Source organism: Rhipicephalus sanguineus, chromosome 1, assembly GCF_013339695.2.
Source record: "Rhipicephalus sanguineus isolate Rsan-2018 chromosome 1, BIME_Rsan_1.4, whole genome shotgun sequence".
Taxonomy (NCBI): domain Eukaryota; kingdom Metazoa; phylum Arthropoda; class Arachnida; order Ixodida; family Ixodidae; genus Rhipicephalus; species Rhipicephalus sanguineus.
In genome coordinates this window covers 106579434-106593885 of record NC_051176.1, presented here as the reverse complement: position 1 = coordinate 106593885, position 14452 = coordinate 106579434, and the positions used below count along the sequence as shown (strand labels likewise).

The 14452-nt window shown below is 44.1% G+C and overlaps 2 protein-coding genes across 2 annotated transcripts in view; one reads left to right on the top strand and one right to left on the bottom strand.

Annotated features, from left to right (window-relative positions):
• The window catches only part of LOC119395151 (cytochrome P450 4c3-like), a 387183-nt gene that overhangs the window by 80651 nt on the left and 292080 nt on the right, over positions 1-14452 (bottom strand). The window lies entirely within an intron of this gene.
• Positions 1-14452, top strand: part of LOC119395130 (cytochrome P450 4c3) — a 63187-nt gene that overhangs the window by 30572 nt on the left and 18163 nt on the right. The window contains exon 8 of the mRNA XM_037662420.2: positions 474-647. Within this exon, the coding sequence (XP_037518348.1) occupies positions 474-647 (174 nt within the window). The remainder of the gene's footprint in view (positions 1-473; positions 648-14452) is intronic.

The following is a 14452-nucleotide window of genomic DNA, read 5'->3' as shown; positions in this document are numbered from 1 at the left end:
ACCAAGCGACCAGGAGAGCACAAAGTCGTAGGCTGCTAGATAGATAGATAGATAGATAGATAGATAGATAGATAGATAGATAGATAGATAGATAGATAGATAGATAGATAGATAGATAGATAGATAGATAGATAGATAGATAGATACGCTCAAAGTCGCAGAAGTTCGCTAAGAAATGCTTCGCATTTAAAAGCTAACTTAGGAGGAAACACGCGCGCGAGGACCAGTGCTGAGGACCAGTACAGCACCGGTCCGGCGTGTGCATGTACACTTGCTTCAATGTTCGTCTTTTTGTGCTGGTTAGCCTCACAATATGTGGCAATGAGTGCTCTCACTACTTGTCTTCCGGACATGCATACAAAGACACTGATAGAACACTGAAAGCGCTGATTAAGCCTACTCGCTTTGCTCCAATGCTCTGTTCTCTCTACAATGTTTAAACCTGTGGCGTGTTGTGTGCAATAAATTTATAGGGTCACGACACGACAGCAATGGGCATGAGCTGGGCCCTCTATCTTATTGCCCTTCATCCGGAGCACCAAGAGCTCATACACCAAGAGCTGGACGCCATATTTGGCTCCGACAAGGCACGGCCAGTCACTTCGGAAGACTTGAAGCAAATGAAGTACATGGAATGCTGTCTAAAGGTGAGAAGTGCATTAAAAGTGGCGCAGATTAACTTAGCGCTGCAGTGTGATAGACTGCCTGTGACTGAAAGAGAGAGAAAAAGCTCTTTTTTCTGAAAAGAAGAATGATTAGCCAGCGTATATTCGCTTACTTGCTATACCGCGGGGAGTGGGAAGGAGGAACAAAAAATGGCCCCAGGAAAACGATTCTGTACGACATGCGGTCATAATACAGCCCAGAACGCAGCGCTCTTGCCCCAGCGCCGCGAAATGCGCGGACAATGTACATCTTCTGTCGGGCGTCATGAATTCATAATGAAGTGAGAGCTTATGTGATCTCATATGTTGGAAGGTTAAGTAACGTAGAAGTTAAGTAAATTCTTGGGTTTAAAGTGCCATAACCACGACATGATTTTGAGGCACATCTCGGCGGGCGATACGCATTAATTTCGAGCACCTGTGGCTCTTTAACGTGCACAGAAATGTAAGCACACCTGTGTTTACTTCTTTCGTCCCCGTGGAAATGCGGCCGCCGCGGCAGGTAATCAAACCCACGTTCATGTTCTGAACAGCGCAACACGTTGCCCCGCCACGGTGGTCTAGTGGTTATGGCACTCGACTGCTGACCCGAAGGTCGCGGGATCGAATCCCGGCCGCGGCGGCTGCATTTTCGATGGAGGCGAAAATGTTTGAGGCCCGTGTACTTAGATTTAGGTGCACGTTAAAGAACCCCAGGTGGTCGAAATTTCCGGAGCCCTCCACTACGGCGTCTCTCATAATCAAATCGTGGTTTTGGGACGTTAAACCCCAGATATTATTATTATTATTAGCGCAACACGTTAGCCGTAAGCTACCACGGCTGGTATTAAATAAGCAAGATATTTGTATGTCGGTGTCGTTACTCATTGACAGTAGACTTTGGAGTGCCTTTGGCCTTGAAAACAGACGTTCTCTAAAACTTGTCATTGCGTTGATAGAGGTAGTTCTCTATATTGTAATACAGTAAAATCTCGTTAATTCCACCCTGTAGTTAATTCGGAAAATTGAATCATTCAGACATGTTCCCTGGTCCCGGCCAGCATATGCATTGTTTAATGGCATCAAACTATCGCTAATTTGGCCACATTTGGCCGCAACCCGGTTAATTCGGACGATCCTCGGAGCGCGCCCAGCGTGAAGCGCCGTAAATGGGTGACGCAAAAGAGCGAAAACGGCATTCGCAGACAACCGAAACGAGGCGACGCTGTCTGCATCGCTATCTTCATCAGATAGCGACCACGGCTTGTCCACACGCGGATCTGACACTCATTAGCTTCGTTTTAATAATAAAAATTGGCCGCGTATCTGCGTGCTTCGCTGCAAATGTCGTCTAAAGACGATAGAAGAGGCGCTGCGTGAGATATGGACGCCATCTGGCAATACGTCGGGAAACACGAGTGCTGTGTTGCGGGCTGGTAGTCCCGGCGCAGCGGCAGGCGAAGACCGGCGGTGACCAACGCGACCGGTGGGGACGCCGGCCAGCCTGAACACACTGTTTGGCGCGATGCGCCGAAGGAGAAGAAACGTCCGCACTGAACGAGTACTCTCCACAAACTCTCTTACTTACACGTCGCCTGGGTAAAACAGGAATGCCAGAGCGGCGCCCCCTGTCATTCGTACAATGCAATACTGAACCGAAACCGAAACACAACATGAGCTTGTGCAGAGGGCACGGAGGAAGACAAGTTTCAGCGCAGTCGCATTTTCAGCGCACCTTAAGAAACTAAGGTTGTAACATTGTAGGGCGAGTAGGGCCAGAAGGACCGTCACGACGAAAACCTGCCTCCTCAGTCGTATTCGCCTGGAACGTTGGTGTGGCTTCGCGTTCCCTCCTCCGCTCCTGGCCTTTCCACAAAGCTACTGCCTAAGTACGAAGGACCCTACCGCGTCCTACGTCAAGCATCCCCAGTTAACTATATGATTGAGCCTGTTCAATCATCTACGGACCGCCGTCGTCGCGGCCGCGAGACTGTTCACGTCGATCGACTGAAGCCGCATTATGACCCACCAGTTGTACCTGTTCCTTAGGTCGCCAGGATGGCTCCTTTTTCGCGGGGGAGTGATTTGTAACATGGTAGGGCGCAGACAAGAACGCCTGCGAAAGAAGAAGACGAAGACGGTTGTTGTTGGCGCTCGCGCTTGCTCGGCTTGGACCGCTGATCGCTTCAGCTGTGGCAATCTTTTAATAAACGCGTTACTGTCTCAACGTTAAACGCATACCATCAAGGTCTTTAAAATTGCGTATCTATGTATTTTCTGTTAAAGGAACACACCGCCTAATACTTACCTAGTGATGTTGCGCCTCAGATATGCGTAATGTTTGCTTTTTGATCAACAATGTACACAAGTATGAACCTCGTCAGCCGTTCACGATGGCTGGCCCTTGGGCAAGTGGTTCAACTTTTGCCGAGTGGCTGAATCGAGGGACGTGCCGACAAACAGAAAGACAGACAGAAGGACAGACAGAAAGACAGACCAAAATTTCTGCGTTTAAGTTCCCCAAGAAAGACTATCGTCTTTAATATGTGGGGTTTAACGACCAAAACCACGATATGATTATGAGGGACGCCGTAGTGGAGGGCTCCGGAAATCTTGACCACCTGGGGTTCTTTAACGTGCACCTAAATCTAAGTACACCGGCCTCAAGCATTTCCGCCTCCATCGAAGATGCGGCCCCACGTTCAGGATTCGATCCCGCGACCTTCGGGTCAGCAGTCGAGCGCCATAACCACTAGACCACCGTGGCGGGGTGTATCTTCGTTTTGACTTCGGACAATGCGCGCGCAGTGTCACAAAACTCAGTCATCGCGGAAGCTGCTGAAGAAGAGCTTTCAGCCGTGGTCGGTATGATGGAGCAAAACTTATTTGCTCATCGTGATCGACGAACTATCAGTTGATGGTCATTTTACCTGCGAAAGAACTATCGTCACTTGATGGTGCACATGGTGCTCGTGGCGGCGGCACGTAATAAGAGATGGGTCCATATCACGTGTCATGCTAATTAAACACCGGAGTCTAGCGCTGTGCTCGCATTGAAAACGAAATCGCAGGATGACGCAAATTGCTGCTTTTTCACTGCTCTTATGCAAAATAAGTGCATGATCTACGTATCCATCAAGAAAATGAAAGTGTATTGATGTAATAGGCACTTGTTTATCGTTTCCTTGATATTTTCAAAAATTCAGGATTCGGTAAATTCAGACATATTTTCCGGTCCCGTGAAATCTGAATTAACGAGCTTTTACTGCATTGCTGCTTATGAGGAAAGACCCGTTCGCAACAGTGCAGAAGTCCTATATACGTAAACCAGACTCGCTGCGGCGCTCACGACGATGTTCCTAGCTCCTACGCACCCGAACGACGCATGGTGACGGCTGCATGGTTGAGATAGTGGGAGCAAACAAATGCGTAGAAGTGTACACACTTTTCGCTGGAGTGGGGACGCTTGACAAGCCCGTTTATCTGGCCGTTGGTGATATCGGCCCGAGAATATCGGTGCACTGTAGTGTCACATGGTCCGACAAGTTGCTCTTGAGCTAATCATGCGGGGATTGCAATAAACCATGCGGCGTTATTCACCTTGACAAAGAGAAGAGAAAATAAGCGCTAAGCGCGCGCTCACACACATACTTACACCCCCCCCCCCCCTTTCCTTTCACAGATATAATGCGCAAAGAAGACCACAACGCTGAATTTACGACAACGTTATTACGAGAGACACGATATACTTGACAGCAAAGTTGCCATTGCGCGCCTTAGGCTTGATCTGCCAAACATTGGCTCGTCATAAAAAATAAAAGACCTGTAAAGTATCAGCATGAATAAAGAAAGAAGCCTTGTAAGTTACCTCAATAAAAAATTATTTTCACACGCTTGGCGCACAGGGCATCAGCGTGATCTCTGTTCTTTACAGTCCAATGTATTACAGGGACACTGAAGAGTAAAACGACTTTTCTCGTATTAGTAAACTACTCTTTCACGATACGAAAAACACCACGCTTGCGGCGAGAAGACGCTTAATAAGGGTCTTGCGGGCCCATTGATTCCAGTTCGAATCATCAATTTTGTAGGTCAGTCAGCAAGCCTTGCCTGGTAACGATAAAGCGTTATTCTTCCTCAAGAGCTCATATTTAGCACTGCTCTACATACAGTACCAACCTGGTGCACACAGCAAAGCGAGCTCACGTGTGAACGAACAAATTACAGAAGCAGTCGCGCTGTTCACGCATTTCGCTGAGGCACCTTCTGCTTTCACCGTGCAGAGATAGGGCATTTACATTAGATGTGCGTCGCAAATTTGAATTTTGGCAATTGGGCGTTATGCTATGCCATCTAAATAGCTTTTTAAATAACAAATTAAGTAGAAATATTATTAAATAATTATGTTATAAATAAAGGGAACATTAATTACTCTTCATTGAAAACTTGGAGCAAAGATGTTTGCATTTTTTTGGACTTCCATGATAGTGAACATCTCAAAATGTAAAAACCATTTGCTTACATTGAAAATAATTACTTTGGGTCTGAAAGGGTTAGTAAGCGAGAAAACTTGGAAAAATAAAATGTGGGTGGCGACGCTACATTCAAGTTCCCGCACCAGTAATCATGACGTCATAGATTTTGACGGCGTCTACTAGGTTTTACGTAGTTCCTTATCGGTAAAAACGTAGTGCATTGCTGAGGGAGCCAGAGACTCAACATACCAAGTTTCAGGAAATTTTGTCCAGCCAATATGGCTAAGACACAAAAAAGAAAAACTTTAAAATCCGTGACGCCACCATCGGAAATTTCGGCGCGAGATTTAAAAGTGAAACGTTTAAGAATAATTTTCTGGTCTATTAATAAACCTATGGTGGTGAAACTAACGACACTAGAGTTTTCAGATTGTAATTTATCAGTTTAAACTAATTTACTGTCTCGCTTTAGTGTACCTTTGAAGACTTCATTGATCAAGCTTTAGGTTGTGATATGGAATTATTAGATCGCTGAAGGCGGAGCTTCGTTATGTCATCCTTGGTTGACAAGGATCTTGAATAAGGGTATATATTGATAAAAATGATTTCACATTTCTTTTGCTTTTGTGCCTGATGCTCCTTTATCTATTCAAAAGAAGTGAAGGTTAAAGTCAATGTGAGAGAGCATACGCGGTGTAGTGAAGGACATAAATACCGCAGGAATGTATGCAGCTATTGCCGACGCAGTGCAGTGTGAACGTGCGTTGTCTTGTTAGAAAGTCGCCCCTGCTTGCTATGTACCGCACAATTCCGCATCGAACACGTTAGCTAGGCGACATATCAAGATCGCTCATTAATAAATGGTGATCACACATTCCTCGGAATCGCAGAAGGCTGTGGCGACCGTTGCTTTCAAGATATAATAATTGTTGGGGTTTTACGCCCCAAAACCACGACATGATTATGAGGGACGCTGTAGTGGAGGGCTCCGGAAATTTAGACCACCTGGGGTTCTTTAACGTGCAGCTGGGGTTCTTTAACGTGCACCTAAATCTAAGTACACGGGCCTCTATCATTTCTCCTCCGTCTAAATGCGGCCGCCGCCGTGGCCGGGATTCGATCCCGCGACCCTCGGGTCAGCAGTCGAGCACTATAATATACCCACTAGACCGTCGTGGCGGGTACTTTTCAAGATACAAGCAGTACACTTATGCTTCATCAAGAAGCACATATGTCGGTTCATAGGATGGGTTGTAAAATATTACAGGCTCGCTTTGGAAGATGAGCACCACGCGCGCCTTGACCTTTATACACTATGCTCTTGTGTCCCAGCTTGCAGAAATATTGTGCCTGTGAGGTTATTTAATAGCGATGTGCTATAATGTGGTTTTCGACACTCCACACATATATATGATCGCACAAATCCCTCAGCAGCAGCCCGCCATCAGATGACCTTACACACAGACAACTTACTCTTGCACGCTGATTTCGGCTCGCCTGCAGCATTGTGTGTCCAGCCTTATTTCAATTTCTTTAAGTAAAGATGTAGAAGCTGCAGCATTGTGTGTCCAGCCTTATTTAAATTTCTTTAAATAAAGATGTAGAAGCATCGCCGACTTCTTTACTGTATTCTAACAGGAAGCGTACCCGCCCAACGCCTCCACCGTATACAGGGCTGGGCAAAGATACTTTGAAATTATATCGCGATACGATACAAGATACTCGGTCACAAAGTATTTGAGATACAGATACAAGATACTACCGCAATGACTGTATGCCGTACGATACTATTCACTTGTATCTTAAGATACCTCAATGCATTCGCAAATTTGTTGAAGATCTGTATAATGTGGGAGGAAACGCCTGTGAACAGAAATGTTTGCCTAAAAATGTCTTAACTGCAACCAACTTTGTTTCATTTGAATGAAATGTCTGATAGTATCTCAGAAGTTTTGTATTTCTTGCCCAGAGTATAGTAGTTTCATTCGGAAACAATTTAAAGGGGGTCTTTTGGCTGCTTTACACGACAGCTCTTTATACACTCCGCCATCCGCGTTTTCTGCTTGTCCCTCTTGTAATTCATGGGAGTTGTTGCTTTGCTTGCCGACCAGCTAGCCGGTTACAATCTAATTACGGCAACAAACAATTTAATGGGGTTCTTTTGGCTGCTTTACACGACAGCTCTTTATACACTCCGCCATCCGCGTTTTCTGCTTGTCCCTCATGTAATTTATGGGAGTTGTTGCTTTGCTTGCCGACCAGCTAGCCGGTTGCAATCTAATTACGGCAACAAACAATTTAATGGGGTTCTTTTGGCTGCTTTACACGACAGCTCTTTATGCTCTCTGCCATCCGCGTTTTCTGCTTGTCCCTCTTGTAATTCATGGGAGTTGTTGCTTTGCTTGCCGACCAGTTAGCCGGTTGCAATCTAATTACGGCAACAAACAATTTAATGGGGTTCTTTTGGCTGCTTTACACGACAGCTCTTTATACACTCCGCCATCCGCATTTTCTGCTTGTCCCTCTTGTAATTCATGGGAGTTGTTGCTTTGCTTGCCGACCAGCTAGCCGGTTACAATCTAATTACGGCAACAAACAATTTAATGGGGTTCTTTTGGCTGCTTTACACGACAGCTCTTTATACACTCCGCCATCCACGTTTTCTGCTTGTCCCTCTTGTAATTCATGGGAGTTGTTGCTTTGCTTGCCGACAAGCTAGCCGGTTACAATCTAATTACGGCAACAAACAATTTAACGGGGTTCTTTTGGCTGCTTTACACGACAGCTCTTTATACACTCCGCCATCCGCGTTTTCTGCTTGTCCCTATTGTAATTCATGGGAGTTGTTGCTTTGCTTGCCGACCAGCTAGCCGGTTACAATCTAATTACGGCAACAAACAATTTAATGGGGTTCTTTTGGCTGCTTTACACGGCAGCTCTTTATACACTCCGCCATCCGCGTTTTCTGCTTGTCCCTCTTGTAATTCATGGGAGTCGTTGCTTTGCTTGCCGACCAGCTAACCGGTTACAATCTAATTACGGCAACAAACAATTTAATGGGGTTCTTTTAGCTGCTTTACACGACAGCTCTTTATACACTCTGCCATCCGCGTTTTCTGCTTGTCCCTCTTGTAATTCATGGGAGTTGTTGCTTTGCTTGCCGACCAGCTAACCGGTTGCAATCTAATTACGGCAACAAACAATTTAATGGGGTTCTTTTAGCTGCTTTACACGACAGCTCTTTATACACTCTGCCATCCGCGTTTTCTGCTTGTCCCTCTTGTAATTCATGGGAGTTGTTGCTTTGCTTGCCGACCAGCTAGCCGGTTACAATCTAATTACGGCAACAAACAATTTAATGGGGTTCTTTTGGCTGCTTTACACGACAGCTCTTTATACACTCCGCCATCCACGTTTTCTGCTTGTCCCTCTTGTAATTCATGGGAGTTGTTGCTTTGCTTGCCGACAAGCTAGCCGGTTACAATCTAATTACGGCAACAAACAATTTAACGGGGTTCTTTTGGCTGCTTTACACGACAGCTCTTTATACACTCCGCCATCCGCGTTTTCTGCTTGTCCCTATTGTAATTCATGGGAGTTGTTGCTTTGCTTGCCGACCAGCTAGCCGGTTACAATCTAATTACGGCAACAAACAATTTAATGGGGTTCTTTTGGCTGCTTTACACGGCAGCTCTTTATACACTCCGCCATCCGCGTTTTCTGCTTGTCCCTCTTGTAATTCATGGGAGTCGTTGCTTTGCTTGCCGACCAGCTAACCGGTTACAATCTAATTACGGCAACAAACAATTTAATGGGGTTCTTTTAGCTGCTTTACACGACAGCTCTTTATACACTCTGCCATCCGCGTTTTCTGCTTGTCCCTCTTGTAATTCATGGGAGTTGTTGCTTTGCTTGCCGACCAGCTAACCGGTTGCAATCTAATTACGGCAACAAACAATTTAATGGGGTTCTTTTAGCTGCTTTACACGACAGCTCTTTATACACTCTGCCATCCGCGTTTTCTGCTTGTCCCTCTTGTAATTCATGGGAGTTGTTGCTTTGCTTGCCGACCAGCTAGCCGGTTGCAATCTAATTACGGCAACAAACAATTTAATGGGGTTCTTTTGGCTGCTTTACACGACAGCTCTTCATACACTCCGCCATCCGCGTTTTCTGCTTGTCCCTCTTGTAATTCATGGGAGTTGTTGCTTTGCTTGCCGACCAGCTAGCCGGTTGCAATCTAATTACGGCAACAAACAATTTAATGGGGTTCTTTTGGCTGCTTTACACGACAGCTCTTTATACACTCTGCCATCCGCGTTTTCTGCCTGTCCCTCTTGTAATTCATGGGAGTTGTTGCTTTGCTTGCCGACCAGCTAGCCGGTTGCAATCTAATTACGGCAACAAACAATTTAATGGGGTTCTTTTGGCTGCTTTACACGACAGCTCTTTATACACTCCTCCATCTGCGTTTTCTGCCTGTTCCTCTTGTAATTCATGGGAGTTGTTGCTTTGCGTGCCGACCAGCTAGCCGGTTGCAATCTAATTACGGCAACAAACAATATAATGGGGTTCTTTTGGCTGCTTTACACGACAGCTCTGTATACAGTCCGCCATCCGCGTTTTCTGCTTGTCGCATTTGTAATTTATGGGAGTCGTTGCTTTGCTTGCCGACCAGCTAGCCGGTTGCAATCTAATTACAGGAACTTCCATAACAAGCCTTCGCACAATGACGCAACTACCGATTTGGAGGTTTACCGTGCCCGTAAACGTATTACCGCTTACGGAATACCGCATCGCCGGACAGGTGTACAGTAGTAACAGTGCAGGTAGCGACATTTTTTATGAGGTATCGCGTATACGTATAAAGTTGCAATGAGTTTCCAATAAAGTTGCCTCTGCAATGAGTTTGCTTATTCTACGTATCTGTTGGCGTAAAGCGTTCCTTTGCGATATGCTCACTAAGTGCAGTGTTAACAAATTGCTTCTACGAGAGAGCATGTGCAACCCAGAAACGTCCGAGACGTATTGCATAGTTGCACAGAGTCGCAGGACATGTGACTCCTTGTGATCAGTAAGACTATATATATATATATATATATATATATATATATATATATATATATATATATATATATATATATATATATATATATTGAGTTGTCTTACCTGCACAGGTTACTTGACGATGCTGCAAGCTTAACTGTCTTAGCTATTAGGGGTGCCGCCTAGCTGTATCATGCCATTATGCTTGTCCACTGTGATTGTTTGATACGGAGCGACACTTTATATATATATATATATATATATATATATATATATATATATATATATATCAAACAATCACAGTGGACAAGCATAATGGCATGATACAGCTAGGCGGCACCCCTAATAGTTAAGACAGTTAAGCTTGCAGCATCGTCAAGTAACCTGTGCAGGTAAGACAACTCAAAATTCAAAGCCTATGGTAAATAGCCTAAAACGGCTCGGAGGGACGCTCATGAGAACAATGAAGCATTTGGCATAACAACGTTTCTTGAATCTCCTTCCTAACATCTTTAAGATGGCTCCTAATGATTTCCGTTATTATATATCTGCCGAAAGAGACATGGCATCAGTCTGAACACCAGCTTACTCCAACTGTTCTCACATTCAGCCTTGAACGATCACATACATTATAAAAAGACAACTTCGCTAGTTTACTAAGTAGTAATCGGAATTTTTGTTGCTGCATACTCCAGGCTCTTCCAGATTCTTATATATTTCCCCTCAACATCACCTTGACGTAACATTGAACTCAGGTGCAATATAAATATGTAATTAGTAGTAAACATTACGAAGACAGTGAAGTAAGAATAAATCAGAGACTTCATTTTGACAGCATATTGCAAAATGCGTATTGCAGTAAAAAGACCGGAAAAAAACAATAGAGACCTAGGTTGTGTATGGGAGGCAAAATGACAGCTATGAAATCACTTGTGATAGCAATCAGTTGACGAATTTAGAATATCTTTGGATAAAAATAGCAGGGGAAAAAACATGGCTGATCCCTCTGTCATAGAAATCGGTATAACACGAAGGTGAAGCGTGTCTTCGCAGACGTACTTGTGCGTTTGTTTTGCATTCTTTCGCCCCAAGGGCGAAGAAATGAATGCTGTAGCATCAAACTGAAATTCACGCGAAGAACGGCAAGCAGCTCTAAACTTGCAACGCGCTGCTCAAGCAGAAAGGACGCACGGAACGAACATACACAGGATGAGCGTGAACTGTCACAGTCGTAACTTATTTCTCTGTGAGAAGCGCGCTCCTTTCGCAAAAGCGGCTGCTGCAGGGAGCGAAGGGACCTTGGTGCTCTGAACGCAAACTTGCGGAGAGAGCACAAGACGTACAAAACGCCGCCATCACGAGTTAAGCGTGTGTACGAGCGACCACGTTCTGTAGAGGCGCGTGCACATCACAACGCGTGGGGCGACGACCTTTAAAGCGCGCTCTTCGAGCCCTTCGGGCCATCTCGGTAGGTCGATTCCACGAAAGATCGAAAAAGGGTGTATATTTGATGTTTCCGATTTTCCTGATAATTTTGTATGTTGTGCACATATGACTGCACAGCACGAAATCGCAGTTCGTTTTCAAATAAAAATTTTTTTCAACACAGGAAAATTCGACAAGTGTCGCCGGTTGACGACGACCATTTTACGAAGAGTGCGTTTTCGTAAATTCGCAATCATGCTGGCAGCCACTGAAGCTATATATTACAAATATCTTTCTTTTTGGCGGAAGTAGAAGTAAAGAGGAAATGGCTCTTATCATTTCATGGAATTCTGAGTAAATTATGTATTTTTAAAAATTCACGAAAAACGCTGCGTTTTTGAAAATCAGTCAAATTTGAAACGCTATGGCTACTTCTGTGAACATCTTAGCTCGTTCATATTTGCAGTATGAATAGGCCTTTATGTGAATAATTAACCTCTGCATTTGTATTTCTCTAATAATTTTTAAAGTAGTAAATTTTCATGCTCGAAACACCAAAAAGAGAAAAGTGCTTCTCCATTCAAAAATCTATAATAAAAAAAACCCAATCTCAATTTTGTTCAAAGTCCCCCAAAATGTTCTCAAAGGACTGCAGAATCATATTATGAAAAAACATGTTGCATCATTTTTATTACAGCAAAAGCAGAAAATGTCAAACTTTGTGTTTCCAGAGCGTGGTGGCTACTGCGCAAAGGGCATCTCTAGTAACAAGAAAATACAGTAACACGTCTTTTTTCTTTTCTGAGCTTCGCTAAACAACAGTAATGATCTATGGTGGGAAATTGGGAACTGTTTTGCAAAGAAAAAGACCGTTCCAATTAAATGCATTCGCGTGGTTTGCGACTTCACGCCAGTGTTAGACATCCCTCAGTCCACAGTATGCACTTTCAGTTGTAGCCTCCTTTTCTTTCATCTACTTCAGTTGAGTATAATTCATATCTTGAGTGCTAAAGAACACATTCCCTCCATGCGTCTCTTATGATGATGTGCTGTGCCAGAATTGAGAGATTGGTATAAAAGCCAAGGTCTCTTCATGAATGGAAATGAATTTCTGGAGAGCGGTCGCCAAGAGGTGTGGTTTTTGTTGGCCCAAATGTGTACGTTGTCAAAGCTTATGTGATCAATGCAGAGTTTAAAAAGAATCGATTACGTGAAGATTGGTGACAGCAGTTCTGGCCACGGACAAAACACGTTGTTTGCATTGCATCTGCTTTGTTTTGCATATCCTTCTTTCTCTTGAAGGAGTGCTGGCAGATCTGGTTTCCATCTTGAATTGAGCGCGCATCCTGCTTCATGACCCTCCGCAAAAGAGTCTCGATCTGATATCTTCTACGTAACGAAAATTCTGCTGCAGCGGAATTTTCTTTTTGTGCACCATGAGGCAGTCCGTACAAAATCTCGGTCATGGCTATAACGCCTACCCACAGCCACCTTCAGGGCGTAGGATAGTGATCGCATCAAAGTGAAGCACAATTTGGATGCTTAACTTCTATCTTAGGTGGTGTTTGGCTGACTGGCACAGCCGTACTCGTTGCTGTCGTCTGCTCAGGCGGGCGTCCATCGCGCCGCCCTTTGCACCTGTCCGCCTAACGCATGCTACTCCGTTTACACGAGTGCTTGTAGCGCGGCCACACGATCCGCACGGTGCGGATCCAGAGACCGGGCGGGAGAGCGACGAGCGGTGAAAAATGTATCGTGTAACCAACGCAATCGACACCCCAGCTTTTTCTCGTGCATAGCGACAAAGCCTGGCAAACAATGTGTGGCTGCTGTGCTTAGGTTGCACTGCGGTACTCGCCGTTCACCACTGCCGCCATTTGCGATTTCTCACATTCTTACAATACATGATCGACTCAGCTACACATATTTCACGTTTAGCTTCGTGACTTTTATATAAGCACATTTACTAAAAAAAAATTATCCAGAGGAATGAAAATGTCCGTGCTGCCCGTCGACAAGGAATGTAAGTGGTGTCGCAAATGCATTTAATTGGAACGATCTTTTTTTCCTTTACAAAACAGTTCCCACTTTCCAACAATAGATCATTACTGCTGTTTAGCGAAGCTCAGAGAAGAAAAAAGACCTGTTACTGTATTTTCTTGTTACTAGAGATGCCCTTTGCGCAGTGGCCACCACGCTCTGGAAACACAATGTTTGACATTTTCTGCTTTTGTTGTAATAAAAATGATGCAACATGTTTTTGCATAATATCATTCTGCAGTCCTTTGAGAACATTTTGGGGGACTTTGAACAAAATTGAGATTGGGTTTTTTTTATTATAGATTTTTGAATGGAGAAGCACTTTTCTCTTTTCGGTGTTTCGAGCATGAAAATTTACTACTTTGAAAATTATTAGAGAAATACAAATGCAGAGGTTCATTATTCACATAAAGGCCTATTCATACTGCAAATATGAACGAGCTAAGATGTTCACAGAAGTAGCCATAGCGTCCCAAATTTGACTGATTTTCAAAAACGCAGCGTTTTTCGTGAATTTTTAAAAATACATAATTTACTCAGAATTCCATGAAATGATAAGAGCTATTTCCTCTTTACTTCTACTTCCGCCAAAAAAAAGATATTTGTAATATATAGCTTGAGTAGCCGCCAGCATGGTTCCGAAGTTACGAAAACGCATTCTTCGTAAAATGGTTGTCGTCAACCGGCGACACTTGTCGAATTTTGCTGTGTTGAAAAAAATTTTTATTTGAAAACGAACTGCGATTTCGTCCTGTGCAATCATATGTGCACAACATACAAAATTATCAGGAAAATCGGAAACATCAAATATACACCCTTTTT